This window comes from Paroedura picta, chromosome 1, assembly GCF_049243985.1.
Source record: "Paroedura picta isolate Pp20150507F chromosome 1, Ppicta_v3.0, whole genome shotgun sequence".
NCBI classification, from domain to species: domain Eukaryota; kingdom Metazoa; phylum Chordata; class Lepidosauria; order Squamata; family Gekkonidae; genus Paroedura; species Paroedura picta.
The window spans coordinates 56,431,921-56,452,151 of record NC_135369.1 but is presented as its reverse complement, the minus strand read 5'-3'; the positions used below and the strand labels follow the sequence as shown (position 1 = coordinate 56,452,151).

General features: G+C 42.3%; 1 protein-coding gene across 1 annotated transcript in view; it reads left to right on the top strand.

Moving 5' to 3' along the window:
* Positions 1 to 20,231, top strand: part of USH2A (usherin) — a 684,687-nt gene that overhangs the window by 544,997 nt on the left and 119,459 nt on the right. Inside the window, exons 58-60 of the mRNA XM_077339259.1 lie at positions 2,117 to 2,224; positions 3,646 to 3,829; positions 7,186 to 7,343. Coding sequence (XP_077195374.1) covers positions 2,117 to 2,224; positions 3,646 to 3,829; positions 7,186 to 7,343 — 450 coding nt within the window. The remainder of the gene's footprint in view (positions 1 to 2,116; positions 2,225 to 3,645; positions 3,830 to 7,185; positions 7,344 to 20,231) is intronic.

The following is a 20,231-nucleotide window of genomic DNA, read 5'->3' as shown; positions in this document are numbered from 1 at the left end:
AGTGTGAAAATCATATCTTGAATATGGATGTACTGTGGAACTTAACTAATCAGATCTTAACTCAGTCATGTCCATTATTTAATATTTAATATTATAAATTATCTGAATCAAACTAGAATAATTTCTAAAATTTGGGAACATCTGGAAATCTTCCAATCTGACATTTAGATCAGCAAAATTTGTGGTATCATTTTTCTGGACAGAAGGAGGAAGGATCAACAATGAGGGTAATGAATGACTCAACATTTGGTAGGGGCATTGTCCAACCGCAGCAATTTGCTAATGTTCTCACCAAACAGGAGCACTGTGACTGGTATTTTTATGCATAATTAGTAGCTTGACAGAGCTTTCTGATTCTGATTACCTTGTGGCCTGGCAAGCTTCTTGCTGCGGGAGGGGGGGAGAGGGAAGTGCGGCTGCCGGCATGCCAGAAGCACAAATGCACATGCGCAGACCTGCTGCGCATGCACGTTTGTGCCCGACAGGAGTGCAAACATGAGCATGTGGCAGTTTTGCGCATGCGTGCATGTGCAGAGCCACCATGCATGCGTGTTTGTGCCCCCACCGGGAGCGCAAACATGTATGTGCAAAACTGTTGCACATGCGCGTTTGCACCCCAGTTGGGCGCAAATGCGCATGCGTGGCAGGTCTGCACTTGCACATTTGTGCAGGGCTCCCGCCCATGTGCGGGGCTCCGGGTCGCCCTCTCCCCCCATCTCTTGGCAGCGGTCCACAACCTGAAAAAGGTTGTGGACTGCTGCTTTAATGTACAGCTCACTGTTCTCACTGAAACCTGTTTCTCCCCCCTCCCCCACAAAAAAGAGACCGTTTCAGAACTAGGAGATATTTGTTTTGTTTTTGTGCATAAGGAACTCTAAAGAAAATTAATATTTAAGATTTCACTTTTTCATTATGGCGGTTTCCAAATAGGGACTGCTTGTGTGGTCCCCTGTTGCTTGTGTGGATGCTAATAAAGCCCACTGGCAACAGAAGTTCTACTTGGCCAGTTTCCATTCCCAGGTCCTCCTGCAATGGCCAATCTCTCCTCCTCCAGGCATCCCAGATTTTGCCATGTACCCGAATGCTATAGGGAAGCAGGGGAAAGGGGAATCTTTCCAACAGCACTGAACCTGGAACAGATAACCTGGGCAGAAAAGGCTATAGCTTTAATTTCATGTAAAGGTTGCCCTCCATTATCTGTATAAATCACACATCTAGAGATGCTTATAAGTCTTGGAAGGGAAAAGGTAGACTTCACCTTTGTATAAAAATGAAGCAGAAGGAAAGCGCCTATTTCTGAACAAAAAGAATAGTGTTCTGAGGCCAGGAGAACTTTGCCTCATCCTATGCTCTACTCGACTTCTTTCCACATTTTAGCCCCGATAACCTAATATTAGAACTAACCTGGGAGAAAATTGCTGTAAGTTCTTGAGTGCAGCCAAGTAGGTTGCTGGAGTTCCAAGGTTTCCTTTCCCTCTTGCATATACTCTGATTTTGTTCTTTCAAAAGACAAACCCACCATTTGAATATCCAGGAAAAGAAGAATAAAACTCACCTGCCAGTGTTACAGATTTTATTTATTTGTTCAAATGGGTATATCCCACACTCTCCAGAATTGGTTCAATGTGGCTTGCATTGTGGAATAAAAGAATAAATAGTGCAATTCTTTTTAAATAAGTATTAACATAATTCAATAAACTGAACGTCAGCACTAAACACCCACTCCGGTATTTAAAAACACTAACCAGTAGCACTGGCAGTATAAAATCAGCATGACAAGTCATAAAGGCAAAAATATAAAAACTGAGGATAGAGTGAGGAAATAATATTCAGTTAAAAGCCCGGGTGAAGCAAAGAGGCTTTAGCTCAGGGTCTAAAGGCGCTAGATACAATTGAAGGGGGGGGGGGCTCCATGGGATAATGCATTCTCCAACCACACAGGGTTTTTGATGTCGTTGTTGTTTTCTTTTTAAAGGAAAGATCTGTGTGCGGTGTGTGGGAGGGTATGTCTTACCTATTGTTACCTATATACCTATATCTTATTTTGCCTGTTCCCTAAAATGCTTATCTTAAAAACATTTGAAAATTCTGTTTTAATCCTAATTTGCATGTTTAGGTCTTCAACCACACAAAAATTACAGCTTCATAGTCACAGCATGTACATTTGCTGGATGCTCGTCTAGTTCAGCAAGTTCAGGTAGAACATTGCAAGATGCTCCTCATGGTAAGAAGAAATATATTATTTCTGTGGCATTTACATTTTTATGCCTGAAGGAAATGTGGTCTTTAATTGCTTATGCTGTCTGGTTATCTACAATCAGTATCTGAAGGAGCAGCTACTAGATTTCTTTTTCTCACAAGCATTACTAAAATTTTAACAATACTAAATGTGAGCAATTAATGTATGGTCCTTTGTCAAACATTCTGATGTGTTGTGCAGGGGGAAAAAGGATGGATTTAAAATTGGATTTTGCAGTTGTTGGGATTGTGGAGTCTTTGGGCATCAGCCCAAAGAATTTTCCAGAAGACATTGGTGGGATAAATAGGCATCTGAGTGAAAAGTGAATTTTGATTTTAGTTCTCATGATTATATGATTTCACTCTATTTTATTTATTTAATATAATTCTATAACACTTTCCCACTATATTGAAAGCAGTCTAAGAAAAGGGCTTTAACAAAGAAGGAAATCTGACAAAATACTACATAAGATATTTGACCAAGCCAATCTCTTTACTTGAGTATCTCTTTATTGACTATCCATGTCCCTTCAATAAAATTCTCATCTGGGATCCCTATTTTTTTTTTAGCCTGTGGGTACTTTTGGGATACTGAGAACTGGGAATGGGTGCCAGCATAAAATGGCTGCCAATATGGGATAGGGTCTATTACAAAATAATTTCTATGGGGTACTTGGGCAAACCACACAATGTAGGAAGTTTGTAGACCAATCATTCTTCTATAAGAAATATAATAAATAAATAAAATATAACGGAAACAGCTGTCTCTGGAAAGATGGTCCCTGTAAACCCAATGGTGATCAGACCTGGGGTTATCTGAAGCATCCACTGTTCCAGTGAGATGTTCTAAAATATCTTGTGTATGTTTCAGCAATGACATGGGAACTGCTTTTCTGTTGCTTCCTCTCACAAAACTGTTGTATAATTTTAAAAAGTAGTTAACACAGAGGCAGAATTAATCCTATGAGTCCTTTCCACCCAGTTGTCACCTCCAATCCCAGTTAGGTGACAGTTATATAGGAGCCTGCTGAATGGGACATCACTAACTCTTGACATCCTTTGGTACAAACATTGTATCTCCTTCTGCAGCTTGCAGTGGCAGTAGCTGGAGGTCTTGCATTGGACCATTATTTAAACTACTACTGGTAGTATTGCATGCTTTCCTAAGGTGACACCCTCAGGTTGGCTCAAATTACCCATATAGGGCATCGTGATATGACAAGTATGAAGTCTGCAGTTAGTACATCCAACTCTAAATGTTTATTTGCTGTTAAGGGAGTTTGAGATAAAATTGAATTGGAATGTCTTTAAAGTTATGTATTAATGCTGAGGCTTCTGTGCTTCAACTAATCACTGACAATTCATGAATATGTTATTGTTAAAGTTGTGCTGCTTATGTCATTTCAGGAGTATGGTCACAACCACGGCACATCATAATTAGTTCTACAATAGCAGAATTGTATTGGGATGAACCAGAAAAGCCAAATGGAATTATTTCTCAATATCGATTACTTCGGAATGGAGAAGAGATTTTCAAGGGAGGCAAAGGAAGTCTGAATTTTACTGATAGAGATCTGCAACCAAACAGCAGGTAAAATATCACAGTCATATGATAAGATTAACAGAGTGCTTAGTGTATGTATGTATATCTCTATCTCTATCTCTCTATCTCTCTATCTCTCTATCATCTATCTGTATCTCTTCCAGAAAGTAAATTGGAACTGGCCTCTGCTCTTGGCCCCATGTCTAGATGCCTCTAAATGGACCCTGAAGTTCAGGATCATGATGTAATTCTATGCTCCAATTCCGTCCTCCTCATTTGTCATATCTGCCCATACTGCTTCTCTGTCCAGAAACAGCAAGGAATTTAGAGATCTTAGGACAAACTCAACAAGCAGTTTTACCTCATAGAATTGCACATCCCTAGTTCAGCATCTTCTTCTTCAGTATTCATCAAGAGCATCTTAGTACTGAGAATTGTTTGTGGAAAGTTAAAAATTGTCTCTTCGTTCAAGAGCATTGGGAATATGTATAAGATGTTCCCATTGTAAAGTTCCTATTAATTTCAATTGGACTTGCATTGGTACCAATCATGTAAGAACTACCATGTATTTTGAATTAAAGCATGCAGCACTGTAGCATACTCCCTATTTCCATTAATGGTTAGATTAGACTTTCTCAATGAGGGTTTCTTGATGACCATGAAAGGGTTTCCTGAATGGGTGGGAATTAATTAATTTTAAAATATTTTTAAAAAATTGTTAAACATTTATTGGGTGATATGACCATACATGGTCATGTTGACTTCCCCAAATGGCCAATGATGGGCCTGGAGGGAATGAGAAGGGAAGGGGCCCTAGGTGGGCATGTACACAGCTAGGCTTCCTAACCATATTCTGCATGATTCCACCACTTCAGGGGCTTCTTGAAGCCTAAAGAATATTTCAGGGATTTCTCAATGGTAAAAAAGTTTAGAAAGGCTGGGTTAGATGTTACAAGGAGCAATGTTACCTTGGGTTAATTTCTTTGTAGATTGCTTATGATGTTTGTAATATTTGGTTGATCTACAAATATATGTTTAGAATATACAGGAAAGCAAAGACATAAAGACCTAGGGATAGACAGGACATTTCTGAGGATCTTCTGCTATTAGAGTTGTCTCTTCAGAAACTGCAAAACAGGTATTAGAGCAAGGGTTTGTAGTGGTTGGACTGAACTAGGAAGACCTAATTTCTAACCGTATTCAGTCAGAAAGCTTACTGGGACTGATTATGCATGGGAAGGATAAGCCAGGCTGGCACTTGCATAGCAGCAGGGCAAATTCCCGCTGATGCACCCCCTCCCAGCCCTGGCCCATTTTAGGACCTTCAATGCCCATGTTAAGGGAATGATTTGGCAACATTCCCTTTTGTAACATGGCCACCATTGGTGGCCATGCTGGATTGGGACTGTGATTGGGACTGTCTAGTCAAGGCTATGGTCTTTCCAGTTGTAATGTATGGCTGTGAAAGCTGGACCATAAAGAAGGCCGAGTGTCAAAGAATTGAGGCTTTTGAACTCTGGTGCTGGAGAAGACTCTTGAGATTCCCTTGGACTGCAAGGCAAACAATCCTAGAGGAGATCAGCCCTGACTGCTCCTTAGAAGGCTAGATCCTGAAGATGAAACTCAAATACTTTGGCCACCTCATGAGAAGGAAGGACTTTGCTTCTTCAAGCAAAGGTTGGATATACACTTTTCTTGGATGCTTTAGAATGCTTTGGGCTGATCCTGTGTTGAGCAGGGGGTTGGACTAGATGGCCTGTATGGCCCCTTCCAACTCTATGATTCTGTGATTCTGTGATATAGGGAAGTGCCGGACCTTCGAGGCCTGGCTCCTCCCCTGCCTATGGTGTCCTAGTAGGGAGACAATGTCCCATTCAGCTCCATGATGCTTTGTGGTGCTGCAGAGCTGAAAGGAGCATTTTTTTTCACTCCCACAATAATGAATACTGTTGTGAAGCTATCCCACCTTTGTGAAGTGGAAAAAAAAACCCCACCATGGTGGTGGCGAGGGGCAGCAGAATCTTTCTGCCCTGGCTTCATGTTCACACATGAAAAGCCAGGGTGGACCATGTCCAGCAGGGAAAATCTTCCCCTGCCAGTACACAGGAAGCAATGGGGCATTCTGCCCTGCTACCAGAAACCACCTGTAGGCCGTTGCAGCCGCTACCACACATAATCAGTCTGGGTGACTCTTCTCAGTACCACCTACCACACAAAAGAGTTGAAAGGAAGGAGAGAGAACCATGTATGCTGCTTTGAGCTCCTTGGAGGAAAAATAGGATAAAAATTTGATCAGACATACATGTATGCATTTACATTACTGCATAGTCCCCCTCCTCCCCTCCCAGGAATAATGATTCTGTCTCCAAACTCTGCTATCAGGGGACATCTCTTAACAGTAGTTCCTATTGAGGAGAGAGCCACCATCATTAAAGAACATTAATATCCTTTTATCAAAGGCTGTGGACTTATCAGCTGTCACTTAGGCAAAGCTATAGAAGAAGAAGAAGAAGAAGAAGAAGAAGAAGAAGAAGAAGAAGAAGAAGAAGAAGAAGAAGAAGAAGAAGAAGAAGAAGAAGAAGAAGAAGAAGAAGAAGAAGAGTTGGTTCTTATATGCCGCTTTTCCCTACCCGAAGGAGGCTCATAGCGGCTTACAGTCGCCTTCCCTTTCCTCTCCCCACAACAAACACCCTGTGAGGTGGGTGAGGCTGAGAGAGCCCTGATATCACTGTCAGAACAGTTTTATCAGTGCCGTGACGAGCCCAAGGTCACTCAGCTGGCTGCATGTGGAGTAGTGCATAACCAAACCCGGCATGCCAGATTAGAAGACCGCGCTCCTAACCACTACACCAAACTGACTCTCATTCACAGTAATCAGACAGCACAGCTGTTCTGCCAGACCTATGGTTGAGACCCAATGAGAGCTAACATTGGATCTCTTAGACCTCTCCATCTGCATCTGCCAATTGATCCTCTTGGGGAAGTTTACATCATGACCTCCCCAATCCCAGACTTGGTTTTAATAGGCAATAGTAGAATTTAATTTATTTTGGAATTTTAAATGTAAATTTCTTTTTAGTCTGTATTTTAGTATTTTATGTAACTTTTAATATGTTGTAATCTGCCCGGAGTCATCTGAGACAGGGTAATATAGAAATGTAAAAGATAAATAAATTAAATTACATTTATATACATTTTTCTGATTTTTTGTCACTCTGCTTATGACTACAATAATGCAAAAAACTCATATATGTTGGAAGTGACATTTCATTGATATCTGACAAACATCATGAATTATAAGGGGTTTCTGTCCTACATGTAATCTGAAATGTAACATAAATGACTAAAACTTTTGATTATTGCTTTCTTTCTTTCTTTCTTTCTTTTTTCTTGTATGTTTACAGATATGTTTACCAGCTAGAAGCCAGCACACGGGGTGGTAGCAATGCTAGCAACAAATACGTTGTCCAAACCCCAGTAGCAACACCAGAGGAAATTCCTATTCCATATAACATCACTGTGATAGATGCACACTCCATATTTGTAGCCTGGGACAGTCCTGGTAAGCAGTTGCTTCTGTTTCCTACATGAAATCTAGGGAATACAGTAAACAAGACAAGAATGCTAAAGAAATATATATATATCCCCCTCCCCTTGTTTGCTGCTTAAGGGTGGGGGTGGAAATGTACACTATTTTCTGTCTTAATAATCAAAATATCTTAGGCTATCTCTAGTTAGTGTAAAAACAGTGAGTGAAATAAGTAATAGACTGATCCATTTGAATAAGTTGTGGATTTTAATTTAATGCTGATTCGCAAGTTGTACCAATACCTTAAACTTGGGGTTTGTTTCTCTCATCTCTTCCAGGTGTTTATGTATTTGAAATATTTACATTCCACTTTTATACCCCTTATATCCCACTAAATTATATTTTGTTCTCCTTTCTTCTAGGTGTTTGTGGATTAGAGATATTTACGCTCCCCTTTTTTAGGACAGCAAACAAACAATCTCAAACCATACACGATAAGAATTATTAATAAAACAGAGCAGTACAGAAGCCAATATATTTTAAAGGCAGCAATTCTGTCATTGCAACCCACCACCCACCACTATTTTAGCCCATATGGCAAGTTGTTGAACTTACATGGATTCAAAATGCCAAGAATAGGAGTCCAGATAGAATGCATTCTCCAGGTTAGGAAAGGAAATGTTTAACACAGAAGATAGCAATGCCCAGTCCCATGCAAAGTGAGGCACATGTTCACCTGACCAAGCCCCACTCAGAGCAAAACATCAGACTCAAGATGAGGCAGAGAGCAGTGCCTAGCATGACTGAGCCCTGTATAAGGTAAAGCAAGGCAGCACTCAGCCAAGCTCCATATGAGCCAAGACAAGGCAGAGAGTGGTGCTTGCTTGAGTCCCATGTGAGGTAAAATAATGGGCTGTACCTGACCAGGTCACATGCAAGTTGAGGCCAGGCAGAGGGTGGTGCCTGGCTGAGTCCCATGTGAGGTGAGGCAAAGGGTAATGTCCAGCTTGGCCCAGCTAAGCCCTGTGCCCAGGTGTGATTAGAGAGGCAGACCTCAGCATGCATAAAACAAGGGAAACAGGACCTGACCTGCCGAAGACTTGCCTGGGGTGAGCTGGAAAGCTGGAAGGAAAGGCCTTTCCCCAATTTTTTTCACTCCTACTCCATCCCTACCACAGGATTGTTCTGAGGATAAAATGGAAGAGAGAATGAAGTAAGGTGCTTTGAGTCCCTATTGTGGAGAAAGGCAGGCTATATTACTGAAGATGGAGGGGCTGATAGAAGATTGGGGGAAAGTAGGAAAGGAAGCAGAGGAGGTTGTCAGGTCGGAAGGAAGAGGAAATAGTGTGAGGGAAGGTGAGGCAGAGAAAAATGGTTGCCCTTTGCAAATCCTTACAGGTTTTCCACTGTACAACTGGACCCACCCTGCAGTTGGCTGTATAGGGCCCACTCTGTACAACTGTGCAAGTGGGACACAGTGTTGCTGAGTAAAGTGTGCCAGGTGTAGGGCAGGGTGGAAAATTGAAGATGGGAAGGAGATAAAGGTAGGTTGGCTGCTGGATGGTAAGGGAGGATAGTAAGCAGGAAAGTGGGAGAGGCTCTGAGGGCTTTCAAGGAAAAGAAACTGAAAATAGTAGCAGGCTTCCCATTTGTAATTACCAAAATGATTTTTTAAAAATGAAAACATCCCTGAATCTATATATTGTCACATTTCTAACTCGTTTATGTTAGAAAAAAAAATGTGGGAATGACTGTGTTAGACTGTACTTTCTACCAAAGCTTCAGTTGTGTTGCATGCATTAAAAAAAACCCACACAAATAAACATAAAACAAAACAGTTATAGCAGGAAGAATTATGCAATTGTTTTTCAGTGCAATCTTTCTATTATTTCAATATTCTTTCATTTTCCAAAACAGCCACCGGATAGCAAAAGGATATAAAGGTTTATATGCAATGTAAACTTACCTGAAAACATTTGCATTCACGCCTGGAATAGTAAATGTTCCAGCGATACCTATTGAACCGATGGGTAATAGATCCATAATATCCTGGGCTGTCAATCTTTTAGTTTTCAGAAGCACAAAATCCATTATAGAAATGCTATAATATATGAAAAAGATTAAAATCTTAAATTAAACTTTCCCTCCTCTACTGCCTAGAAGGATTTAGCACCCAGAAAGAAGGGTGAATTTAACTTATAATCTACAGTTGATTTCATTGGAAAGTGTCTCAGACTGCCTTAGTGTTGATAATGTTTCATCAAAAGATTTGAATATTCGCTATGATAAATAAGTTGTTGTGACCTTCTTGTAGCCTGATTCTGTGCAATTAGGCAAAGCTAAAGCCATTGATTTTGAAGGATCTAAAACTCCCTCCCACCAAGAATTAGGGGTGTGTGTGTGTGTGTTTGTGTATGTGTGTGTGTGTATATATAGGTCTCTCTCTTTGCTTTTCCAATTTTTCCTCGATCTGTTTGAATGATTCAAATTTTAAATGAAATAAAATATAAGTATTAGTTAAATTTATATTCACAAATTGTCTTCAGACATTCATGACATGCTTATATGAGATGTCGAGGGGTGGTAACTTTTTCTTCAGAAACAGTACACATTTCAGTGCTGGATACTGAAGTCCGGCAATAAGTGATGGCGATTATTGGGCTTCTTTTTTGGATCTTTGGACATAAAAAAGACATGTCTAACTGGATGCTTCTGGACTAGATGACCCATCAAAGCTGATTTTGTATTTCAAGATACTTCAAGCATGTTTTTCTCTTTAGGAGAAATATACAAGTTCTACTCTGTACGCTAATGATATGCACATATATAGGAAGTATGATTCTCGTAACATTTTTGGTGTTCCCATATAAAATTACCTGGTAGACCTCTGTACACAGCCAGTGATGACTTTTAACTTGATGGTGGTTGCAATGGAAAGTGCTGTCAAGTTGCAGTTGACTTATGGTGACTCCATAGGGTTTTCAAGGCAAAAGAAGTTCAAAGGTGGTTTGCCATTGCCAGCCTCTGTGTAGTAGCCTTGAATTTCCTTGGTGGTCTCCCATCCAAATGCTAACCAGGGCTGACCCTGCTTAGCTTCCAGGGTTGCCAACTTCTTCATGCAAAATCTCCAAAACAAGGTGGACTATGAATGAGTTAACTTGCTTCTGTTTCCCAGTTCAAAAAGAACACCTTTTGGATATGTTGCTGGAGAGCAGGCAGGTGGCATTGTCTGGAGGAAGAATGTGGTTCTACAGAAGTGTAATGATAGTTACGTAAGGGGAGAAATTGAAATAACTAATGCTACAGAATATGGTGGTAAGGTATAGTCATTCACAAAGAGATGATGGCAGCTGCAGTATGGCATAAACAATTTACACTGCAATCCACAAAAGAAAAGCAAATTTCTCAATTCCTGTGATGTGAAGCAGTGATAGGGGGAGCTCTTTAGCCTCTATGTCCTTTTTGTTTGGCCATCCAGGGCAGCTGGTTAGCCACTGTGTGAAATAAGATGCTGGGCTGGATGGATCAGTGGTCTGATCCAGCAGGGTCTCTATGTTCTCTATGAAGGGAGCATGTGAAGGGTGGGCGCTACTCAAACAAGAGCTATTGCATGCTCAATTAATGACTGTCCCAGAAAGACGAAAACACTGCAGGAGCTCTAAGAAGCCTATTTGGATGAACAGAGAACTTCAAGAGGAACTAAGAAAGAAAAGGGAAATGGAGGGAAATGGAGGGAAGGACAGAGCTCTAAAGAAGAGTACCTACAGGTTACTAGGCACTGTAGATCAATCATCAGAAAGGCGAAAGCTGAGAGTGAGCTAAGATTGACCAGGGAAGCCCACTGTAACAAGAAAAGATTTTTCAGTTATGTGAGGAGCAAACGTAAAGTAAAGGAGGCAATAGGCCCACTGTTGGGTGCGGATGGACAAACTTTAACGGAGGATGCAGAGAAAGCAGGAAGGCTCAGCACCTATTTTACATCTGTTTTTTCCCACAGGTCAAAGGGTTTAGGCACATCTAGAGATGGCAGTAGCCAAGAGATAGTGTCTGGGTGGCAGGTTGACATGGACAGATCTTCCACTTCTTTTCTTTTAAAGCTGCAAGACTTTTTGAGAAAGGACAGAATAAAAATCAAAACATAAATAAATACATTTCATGATACCAAAGATCTTAACTTCTAGCATTTGAGCCACTGGCCTATGCCCCATCCCCCCCCCAAACCCCACATAGCTAAAGACCAATATTGTCATCACTTCCATTTCTTTTTGTTAAAGCTTCAAGACCCCAGATACCAAAATCAACTTGATCTGTAATATATTGTGTGTTTCAGTTATATGCAATTTGAAAGTAGGGGTTTTAGGCAAAACTTCCAAAGATCCCACGTTAAAAATAGTATATGGTAGTAGAGGACAAATGTTAAAATGCTCTGGCAGAAGTGAAAACAATGCTTTCATGGACTAAAATTATAAGGGAGTGCAACCCAACTCAGGCCTGAGGGAAATAGGTAAGAGGATATTGCAGCCAGTGTTGAAAGTAAATGTCCCAAAGTCCCAGAGAAAAAAATAGCATAGTTGTCAGATGTGTTGAGAGGGTGACACTGCACAGTTTAAGCCTCTACAGCTTCACAATGCTACCTGGCAGCCCAGGGTGGGGGGAGTTATAGCCCCATCCAGGAAATCCCAGGGAGTCTTGAATCTGGCTGCCCCTGCCCTGTAGGTTACATCCCTACTGTTAGACATTTCTGGCTGGAACCTACCAATGCATTCAGCTAAGCTGAGGACCTTTCTCAAGCACCACTAAGCCTTCCTGCAGTGGAAGAGGCTCTTCCTCCTGAGAAATGCTCTGCACTTAGGTGAGCAGAGGGGTAGGATCCAGTCCATTTTTTCTTGGAAATGTTGGTGTGAAGGTACAGTTTTAGACTGGCTTTGTAGGCTAAAATTATAGGGGAGTTTGAGGGAAAGATAAGAGGGTGTTGCCAGTCATTTCCGTTTAATCTCTGAAAAAGGTATACAAGGTTAAGTCATGTATCTCACAGCAGATACTCTAGGTAGATTGGTTCTTTTTTGTCGATTAAGTTTTATTTTCCAGGGGAGTTTACTTTTTCTATGAATGACTCTTCATCTATACATTCAATACGTCATATTGAAATACTGTATTTCTCCCTTTTACATTCAAAGGTCACCCTTTATAATAAGGGTTGGCAGTGATTCTCCCATTGAGACAGTCATTTTAATTGATATTGTCTCCAGGAATAAAATTGCTTTTTATTAATCAAGTTTTGATGAGAGGCAAGTTGGCCACAAGTCTATGGAAAAAGGCTACATTTTGGCATTCGATCCTCTGGCCTTCCATAATAAATTTAGATCACATAATCACCCATAGGATTAATTATGGGCTACCTATCCATAGAGTCTCCTTTTATTTTAATGATGATGTTTCATCGGCAGTGATGTGTCCAAATTCCATAACTTTATGGATGTAATAATTCAAAACTTCTGTCTTAACTAAATGGCAAGGTGTCCAAGCAGTGCTTGAAGTGATAGATTAAGAAAAGTAGATACTTGACTCACCTCAGTCATTATGGAAAATAAGGCTTTATTTTTGAAAGAGAAAGCCATGGTGAATCAGTGCATTGCCCTTTACCCATATGGTGCAGGGGATTAACTATATATGTATGCACATCTCTTTCTGTATATATGTACTTATATAGATGCCATTTCACATCATTCAGTCTCATTCTGCCATAACTCAGACAAAAACAGGAATTTCCAGGGTTTATTCAACCCTCTAATGTTCCTGCATGCATCTCTTTAATTTTTCCCTTTCAAGTATTTATTTAATTATCATTTGTCATCACATACTGGTCAAGTCAATCAGAGTCCAGTAGCACCTTTAAGACCAACAAAGATTTATTCACAGCGTGAGCTTTTGAGTGCACTCGAAAGCTCATGCTGTGAATAAATCTTTGTTGGTCTTAAAGGTGCTACTGGACTCTGATTTTATTGTGCTAATTCAGACCAACATACCTATTCATTTGAATCTATATTGGTCAAGTGTTGCTGTTAACTGATGCTGGGAAAAAGTAAAACACTGTCCTTGAAGGATACAGAATGTGACCTCCACCTGAATACTCAGTGGCTAGGCCTTAATTCCACAGGGGGACATATATTAGCAACTCAAAGAATCCTTAGGTAATTTCTGCACAAAAATAGTGTTATTCCAGCTGAGTAGCATAACACTACATATAATTGTGCCTCCCGGCCCCTCCTCATGTTCTTTACTGTCTCACTCTTCTCTGCCGCCATTTTGCGCTTCTCCCCCCTCCACAAGTGCTGCTGGTAATGGCGAATGAGAGCAACGCAATTTACACCGGACTCTCTTCTTCTTGCCACTCAAGCCAGGCAGCCAAGCCTCCCCATGCTTTGAAGGGCCCGCAATGGCTGCTAATTTTTTTAAAAAAAAACAGTAGTTCTGCGTTGAAACACCTATGCATCTAATCATAATGATTCTTTATTGCCACCACTTATCTGTACACCGCCCGTGGCGCCGCGGGCGCCACGGACTAAATAAAACAGTAAGGGGTTCTGGGGCGGGATGTGTCCGGGATGAGGAAGGGTCCGGATTGGACCCTTCCGCATGACAGACAACCGGAGGGACCAAACGGCAGGCGCGAAGCGCCTGCCGATTGGTCCCTCCGATTCCCAGCCCCAGCAACTGCGAGCCGCGCTCAGCGCGGCTCGCAGTTGCTCCCGGCCTGACGTGGTGAGAGGCGCGAAGCCTCTCTCACCGCGTCAGGCCGGCCCCAAGGAAGCCCCCGCCGCAAACACAACACAAGACTCCAGCCGCCGAGAAGCTGCAGAAAAAAAAGAAACACCCCCGGAGGAGCCTTTCGCCGCTAGCGCGACGAGAGGCAGCAGAAAAAAAAACCCCTGTAGGAGCTCCAAGCCGCCGCGCCGACGAGAGGCAGCAGAAAAAAATTAACCCTGTAGGAGCCTTTCGCAGATCCAAGCAGCAGAAAACAAAACCCTGAAGGAGCCTTTCCCAGCTCCAAGCAGCAGGGAAAAAAACCCTGTAGGAGCCTTTCGCAGATCCAAGCAGCAGAAAACAAAACCCTGAAGGAGCCTTTCCCAGCTCCAAGCAGCAGAAAAAAAATCCCCTGTAGGAGCTCCAAGCCGGCACGCCCACGAGAGCTAGCAGAAAAAAAAAACCCTGCAGGAGCCTTTCACAGCTCCAAGCAGCAGAAAAAAAAACCCTGTAGGAGCCTTTCGCAGATCCAAGCAGCAGAAAACAAAACCCTGAAGGAGCCTTTCCCAGCTCCAAGCAGCAGGAAAAAAAAACCCTGTAGGAGCTCCAAGCCGGCACGCCCACGAGAGATAGCAGAAAAAAAAAACCCTGCAGGAGCCTTTCACAGCTCCAAGCAGCAGAAAAAAAAACCCTGTAGGAGCCTTTCGCAGATCCAAGCAGCAGAAAACAAAACCCTGAAGGAGCCTTTCCCAGCTCCAAGCAGCAGAAAAAAAAAACCCTGTAGGAGCCTTTCACAGCTCCACGCAGCAGAAAAAAAAAGCACCTCCTGGTGTCCCCTGGGTCCTAGCGCCCATTGCATTCCTGGTTGCAATGGGCTTTCTTGCTAGTTGAATCATAATGCTTGTGTTCCTGATTGGGGGTGGGGAAGCTTAGAGAGGGATGCTTTGTGCTATAACTTTGGGGTTGTTTTTTTTTTTTTGCCTTTTCTTGCATGATTGAACACCTGTTCATTGCTCCAGGCAGTTCACTTGAAAAAAAACTCCCTTCTGCTGCCATTGCCTCCCCCCTCGCATGCACACACATGTACACACGCACACATGCTACCCAGTGAGGGCTCACCGTTGCTGCCTTCCCCTCCCTTGCATGCATGTACACACACACACACACACACACACACACACAAGCGTGCACATAAGATACACTCTACCCAGTGAGGGCTTGCTGCCACTGCTTCCTCTCCCCTGCATGCACACACAAATGTGCTTGCGTGCGCATACATTCCACGGTGTTTCCTTGCTGCAGATGGCAGCGGTGCCTGTCTGGGGGCTTTTCTCACTGGCTAGCTGTCTCTTGCCGTGGACTTGCAGCTCCTTGCCCTGCCTCCCCCAGGAAAAAAAAGAAAATTCTGCTATTGCCTGCATGCTTTTTCTTCCTCCAAGATCTCAGACATTATTAAAAAGACATTCCCATCCCCAGAAGAGGGGGGTGGGAGCAAGGGCGGGACAAGGTAGGCGCTTTTCATGCATTTGAGCCTCCATACCCTTCTTTGGCCGGTGGGCTGCTGGCTTCTCTCCATTAGGTAGCGCTACAAATGTTGGTGAATCCACTTTTTGAGATTCACCAACTAGCGCTTTAAAATGGAGGATGTAGCTGGCCAGTTACTGCCCAGATGCTGCATGTTGGCGGCATCATGTGGAGGGGCTGGATTATCATGACTATTAATGGCTGACTACTAATTATCATGACTACTAATTACACTATATTTAAAGGGTGCAGAAATGCTCTTACTATATACAGTCTCTCCTGTATGAGGATGATGGACACGTTTACAAATGTGTCTGAACAACCTAATCCTCTTGCAGCACAGGTGGAGTGAATTCCTATATGTTACAATTTACCCCACTGTGCATTCACAAAGTTGTAGATGCAAGCCTGGGGTCCCTCCCTCTAACCACATTGAGCCATATGCCCCATCCAAGTCCCCTTCTCTGTTAAGTTATATATACCCTGGAGAACACTGGCTGAGGACATGGAATGTGCACATAGGCCTCCCATTCCTCTTCAGAAACAGTGACAAGTAATGCAGTCTATTCAGGTCATTCTATCTCACCATCCTAACATTTTGTCTCATGCTAACATGAAAAGAAAACAGAGTTATGCTGATTGTTTTGACTTTTTTGTGATCTCCCTTGAGGCCAGTGTGATAATGTATTAGTGTGCTTTGGGGATATTCATTTCAATTATAAGGTAAAAGGTTAAGGTATCCCCTGTGCAAGCACTGGGTCATGTCTGACCCTTGGGGTGACAGCCTCTAGCGTTTTCATGGCAGACTCAATATGGGGTGGTTTGCCAGTGCCTTCCCCAGTCATTACCGTTTACCCCCGAGCAAGCTGGGTACTCATTTTACCGACCTTGGAAGGACAGAAGGCTGAGTCGACCTTGAACCGGCTGCTGGGATCAAACTCCCAGCCTCATTGGCAGAGCTTCAGACAGCATATCTGCAGCCTTACCACTCTGCGCCACAAGAGCACTCTTACTTACCACTCTTATTTCAGTTATAGGTACCGAATAGATGAGAAAGACCTAGACCTCTTCCTTCTTATCAAATGGAATGGACCTACAGATATTTATATAAGGACTGGAAAGAAAACATTGAATGAAAGAAGGAAACTTAATTTTCCTGATAAGTGGTTAGAGTAGAAACATAGTGCAGCTTAGAGGCAAACTGGTTTATTTGGTATTTGAATGTAACTGCTGACAGCATACCCCAATTAATACTACTTAGTATATCTAATGAAGTTGGTTTATGGTCACAAAAGATCATTGCACTATATATGTTAAACTGACACACTCCCTACTGTGTGCTAATATAGCTAATCTAAAGGTTGTCCTAGAGATTCAGTTTAAAGTATAATGAAGTCCCCATTTGTAGTGGAACTTCCAGATGTTATAGATGTGCCTTAGAATAGGAGGCAGAACTATGTTTAGCTCCTTTCTCAACTGTCAGAACAGAAAAGATCGCCAGGCCTAAGAGGTAGTTTTTGAGTGTGCATCATTTCATATTTACTAATATGGACTAAAATAGGAGTGCCAAACATAAGGCCCAGGGGCCAGAAATGGTCCATCCAGCAGTGCTCTTCTACCAGGCATTTGGTTGAGGCCAAAGTCACTCTTCTACCATCTAAATGCCCCCTACATCTGCCCAGCACTGCATTGCTGACTCAACAGTCTGCCCATGTGGGTTTTCCAACACCACCTTCCCAGCCCATAGAGCCTTGCAATGAGGCCACACCAACTTGAAACTTGCTAGTTGCTGTCCTTTATACAGTTTATATATCTAGTACCTAGCATTATGTTTTATGGCACACATGGCCCAACAAAGTGACATTTATGTCAGATCCAGTTTTCAGAACAATGAGTCTGATACCTCCGGCCTAAAGTATTCAGAATGGTAGGGAAGGAAGAAGTTAATACTAGTGTCGGAGGAGTTTATAGCTGAAAAATAGGATCTGAATTCAATTGGACAGTATTTCTGTCACTGAAGCCACAGTATGGCTCCTTATGCGCCTCACTCTATGGGTTTGAATCTGTTGGTGGTTTTCAGCCCCTAGGAAGCACACCTGGCATTGACCAGGGCCAGGGCATTTTTGGTTCTGGCCCAGGAAGGGTGGAACAAGCTCCTGGAAGAGCTGAGGGCCCTGATGGATGTATCTCAGTTCCGCAGGGCCTACAAGATGGAGCTCTTCCACCAGATGGGTGGGTAAGGAAGATCTGGGTTCCTCCTTTAAAGACTCTTTAGAGGCCCTCTGGATGCTGTCCCATCTAGGCAGGTGGCTTCTCCTGAGGCTGGTGAGCAGTGGGAAGTGGGTCTGTATTGGTGGGTTGGCAGGGAATGGATGGGTTTATGCTGCCAATAGTGTAAATTGTTTTATTCTGTTTTCGGGTTTTACTGTAAACCACTTCGAGCTGACACATCCGGAAGTGGCAGTTAATCAACTTAAATATAAATAAATAGACAAACAAATAAATGAATGAATAAATAAAGTTTGAACTGGGGAAAATGTACTTCTTGCGTCATCAAATATTTTAATTAATGTCACTGTAAATGCTGTGCAAAATCCAAATGTGCCATTGTTGAGTGACACAATTCTCAGGAAAATTTCCAATATTAAATTACACTGACAATGACAGAATGAATCTGATCTTGTTGGTAGAAAATTAAACTTGACAGAAACCTGTTGCTTAGTTTCCCAAACACACACACACACACAGATTTCTCTGAGCCATTCCGCACCCAATAAAAAAGTGAAATAATCATCTTATGCAGATGCCATATTTCTGTCGTTTTGTATGATGTCGCTAACATCCAGCATTCCAGCAGCAAACAGGCAGCTACATCCTCCATTTTTAAGCAATAGCTGGGAGTCCCAAAAAGTGGATTCCCCCAGCCATGTTATGCAAGCGGAAGGAGAGCAGCCAGCAAGCAACATGCCAAGGACAAGTACGTTACCAAAGTGGGCAAAGTAGCATGATCTCCATCTCCAGTGCCTGCCCTCAATGCCACCTTCCTCTCCCTTCTACCCGGTATGGGGCTTTTTGGGGGGGAGGGGAGGAAGCAAACTGCCTGGAGCAATGAATACTCATTGCTTAACCTAAGCAGATCAAAAATTTCCCCCACTAGTTGATGCACAAAGCATGCCTCCCAGACCCCCCCCCCAAAAAAAAAACATGATTTTTTTTTCTTGAGCTTCAAGACTGGAGGTGGCATTAAAATGAGCACTATGCATCTATGTATAGATGCATACGTGTCCCAACAGAGAAGTTTCACTTAAAAAACCAAACGTTTGCATCACTGTCCCTTTAAAACAGGGAGAAACGTGATTAGCTGCCTACCATGAGTGACAGGCAGGGGGAGATTTGCATGTATAGTGCTTCCCTCTATAGTGTCACTCAATTTTGCTGGTGTGACGCTATATTTTTTAGATGGAAAAGCCCTCTGTGTAATATGGGTTCAGGAACGAAGTGTTAGGAGACCATCTCCATGCTTCAGCCTAAGCCTGAACTACCTGTTCTATATAAAACTATTCCAGTTAAATTTCTACACTGACAATATATTTTCATTGCAGTTGCTTGAGTCCACTAGCTGTGCTGTATTAGAGTAAAATGCTTTTAGATGAGATGATCCTGGATGACTTGTGTAGCTCATAGTAGAAGATATGATTGCACTATCAACTTGAATGTTTTGTATAACTGAATTGAAAGCTCTGAAATGCAACAAAAGTGATCCTAGAGCAGTGGTTCTCAACCTGCGAGTCGGGAACCCTTTGGGTGTCAAACGACCCTTTCAGAGGGGTCGTGGCAGGGCCAGCACCCTGGCCAGGGGGGGGGGGTGTGCCATCCACACAACAGCCTTGCGGGGTAGATTGAGATAAAGCGTTCATCTGTCTGGTGCAGCAAAAAAGCGAGATTGGAATGGTGGCCTAAGAGACAAAACTGAACTGAGAAACCCCAGAAAAAAACCCAGTTTATATACAATCATGAACAATGGATCTTCATGCCATTGGTCAGTTTTGGTTTAATTTCTGTGAAAGAACACTTGCATAATTTGATGGTTGGGGGTCACCACAACATGAGGAACTGTATTAAAAGGTTGCAGCATTGGAAAGGTTGAGAACCACTGTCCTAGAGCGTTATGTTTTTGCAGGATTTCAAATAAGAGCTTTTTACCAGCTGAGTTCTATAGCACCTTGGATCATTACTCTCTAAAACAGAACTGTTTACTTTTTAATCATGCTTTCTTCTAGTTTTTTTTTGTTATGAGACACCTTAGCTTTGAAGTACCTATGCAAATTTTTCTTGACAAAATTGCCCATTATTCATTGTCCAAATGCAGAAGACAAAGAGTAGGGCTGCTCTCTCACACACACCCCAACATGATTGACTTGTCCTGTTGCAGAGCCTGCACCTGCTGTGAAATGAAGTCATGGAGGAAAAAGTGGAATAATTTAACTTTTTTATTTGTAAAGATAATCAGGGTTTTCTGATTACATCTTAACTTCATAAATGTTAAATAACCTATCAGCATCTAGTTGTTGTAAATTATGAAAAGGAGTATTGCTGGGAATATTAACCAACTAAATCCTTGTTCTTTAGTGAACATGAAAATGCGTTATGGCA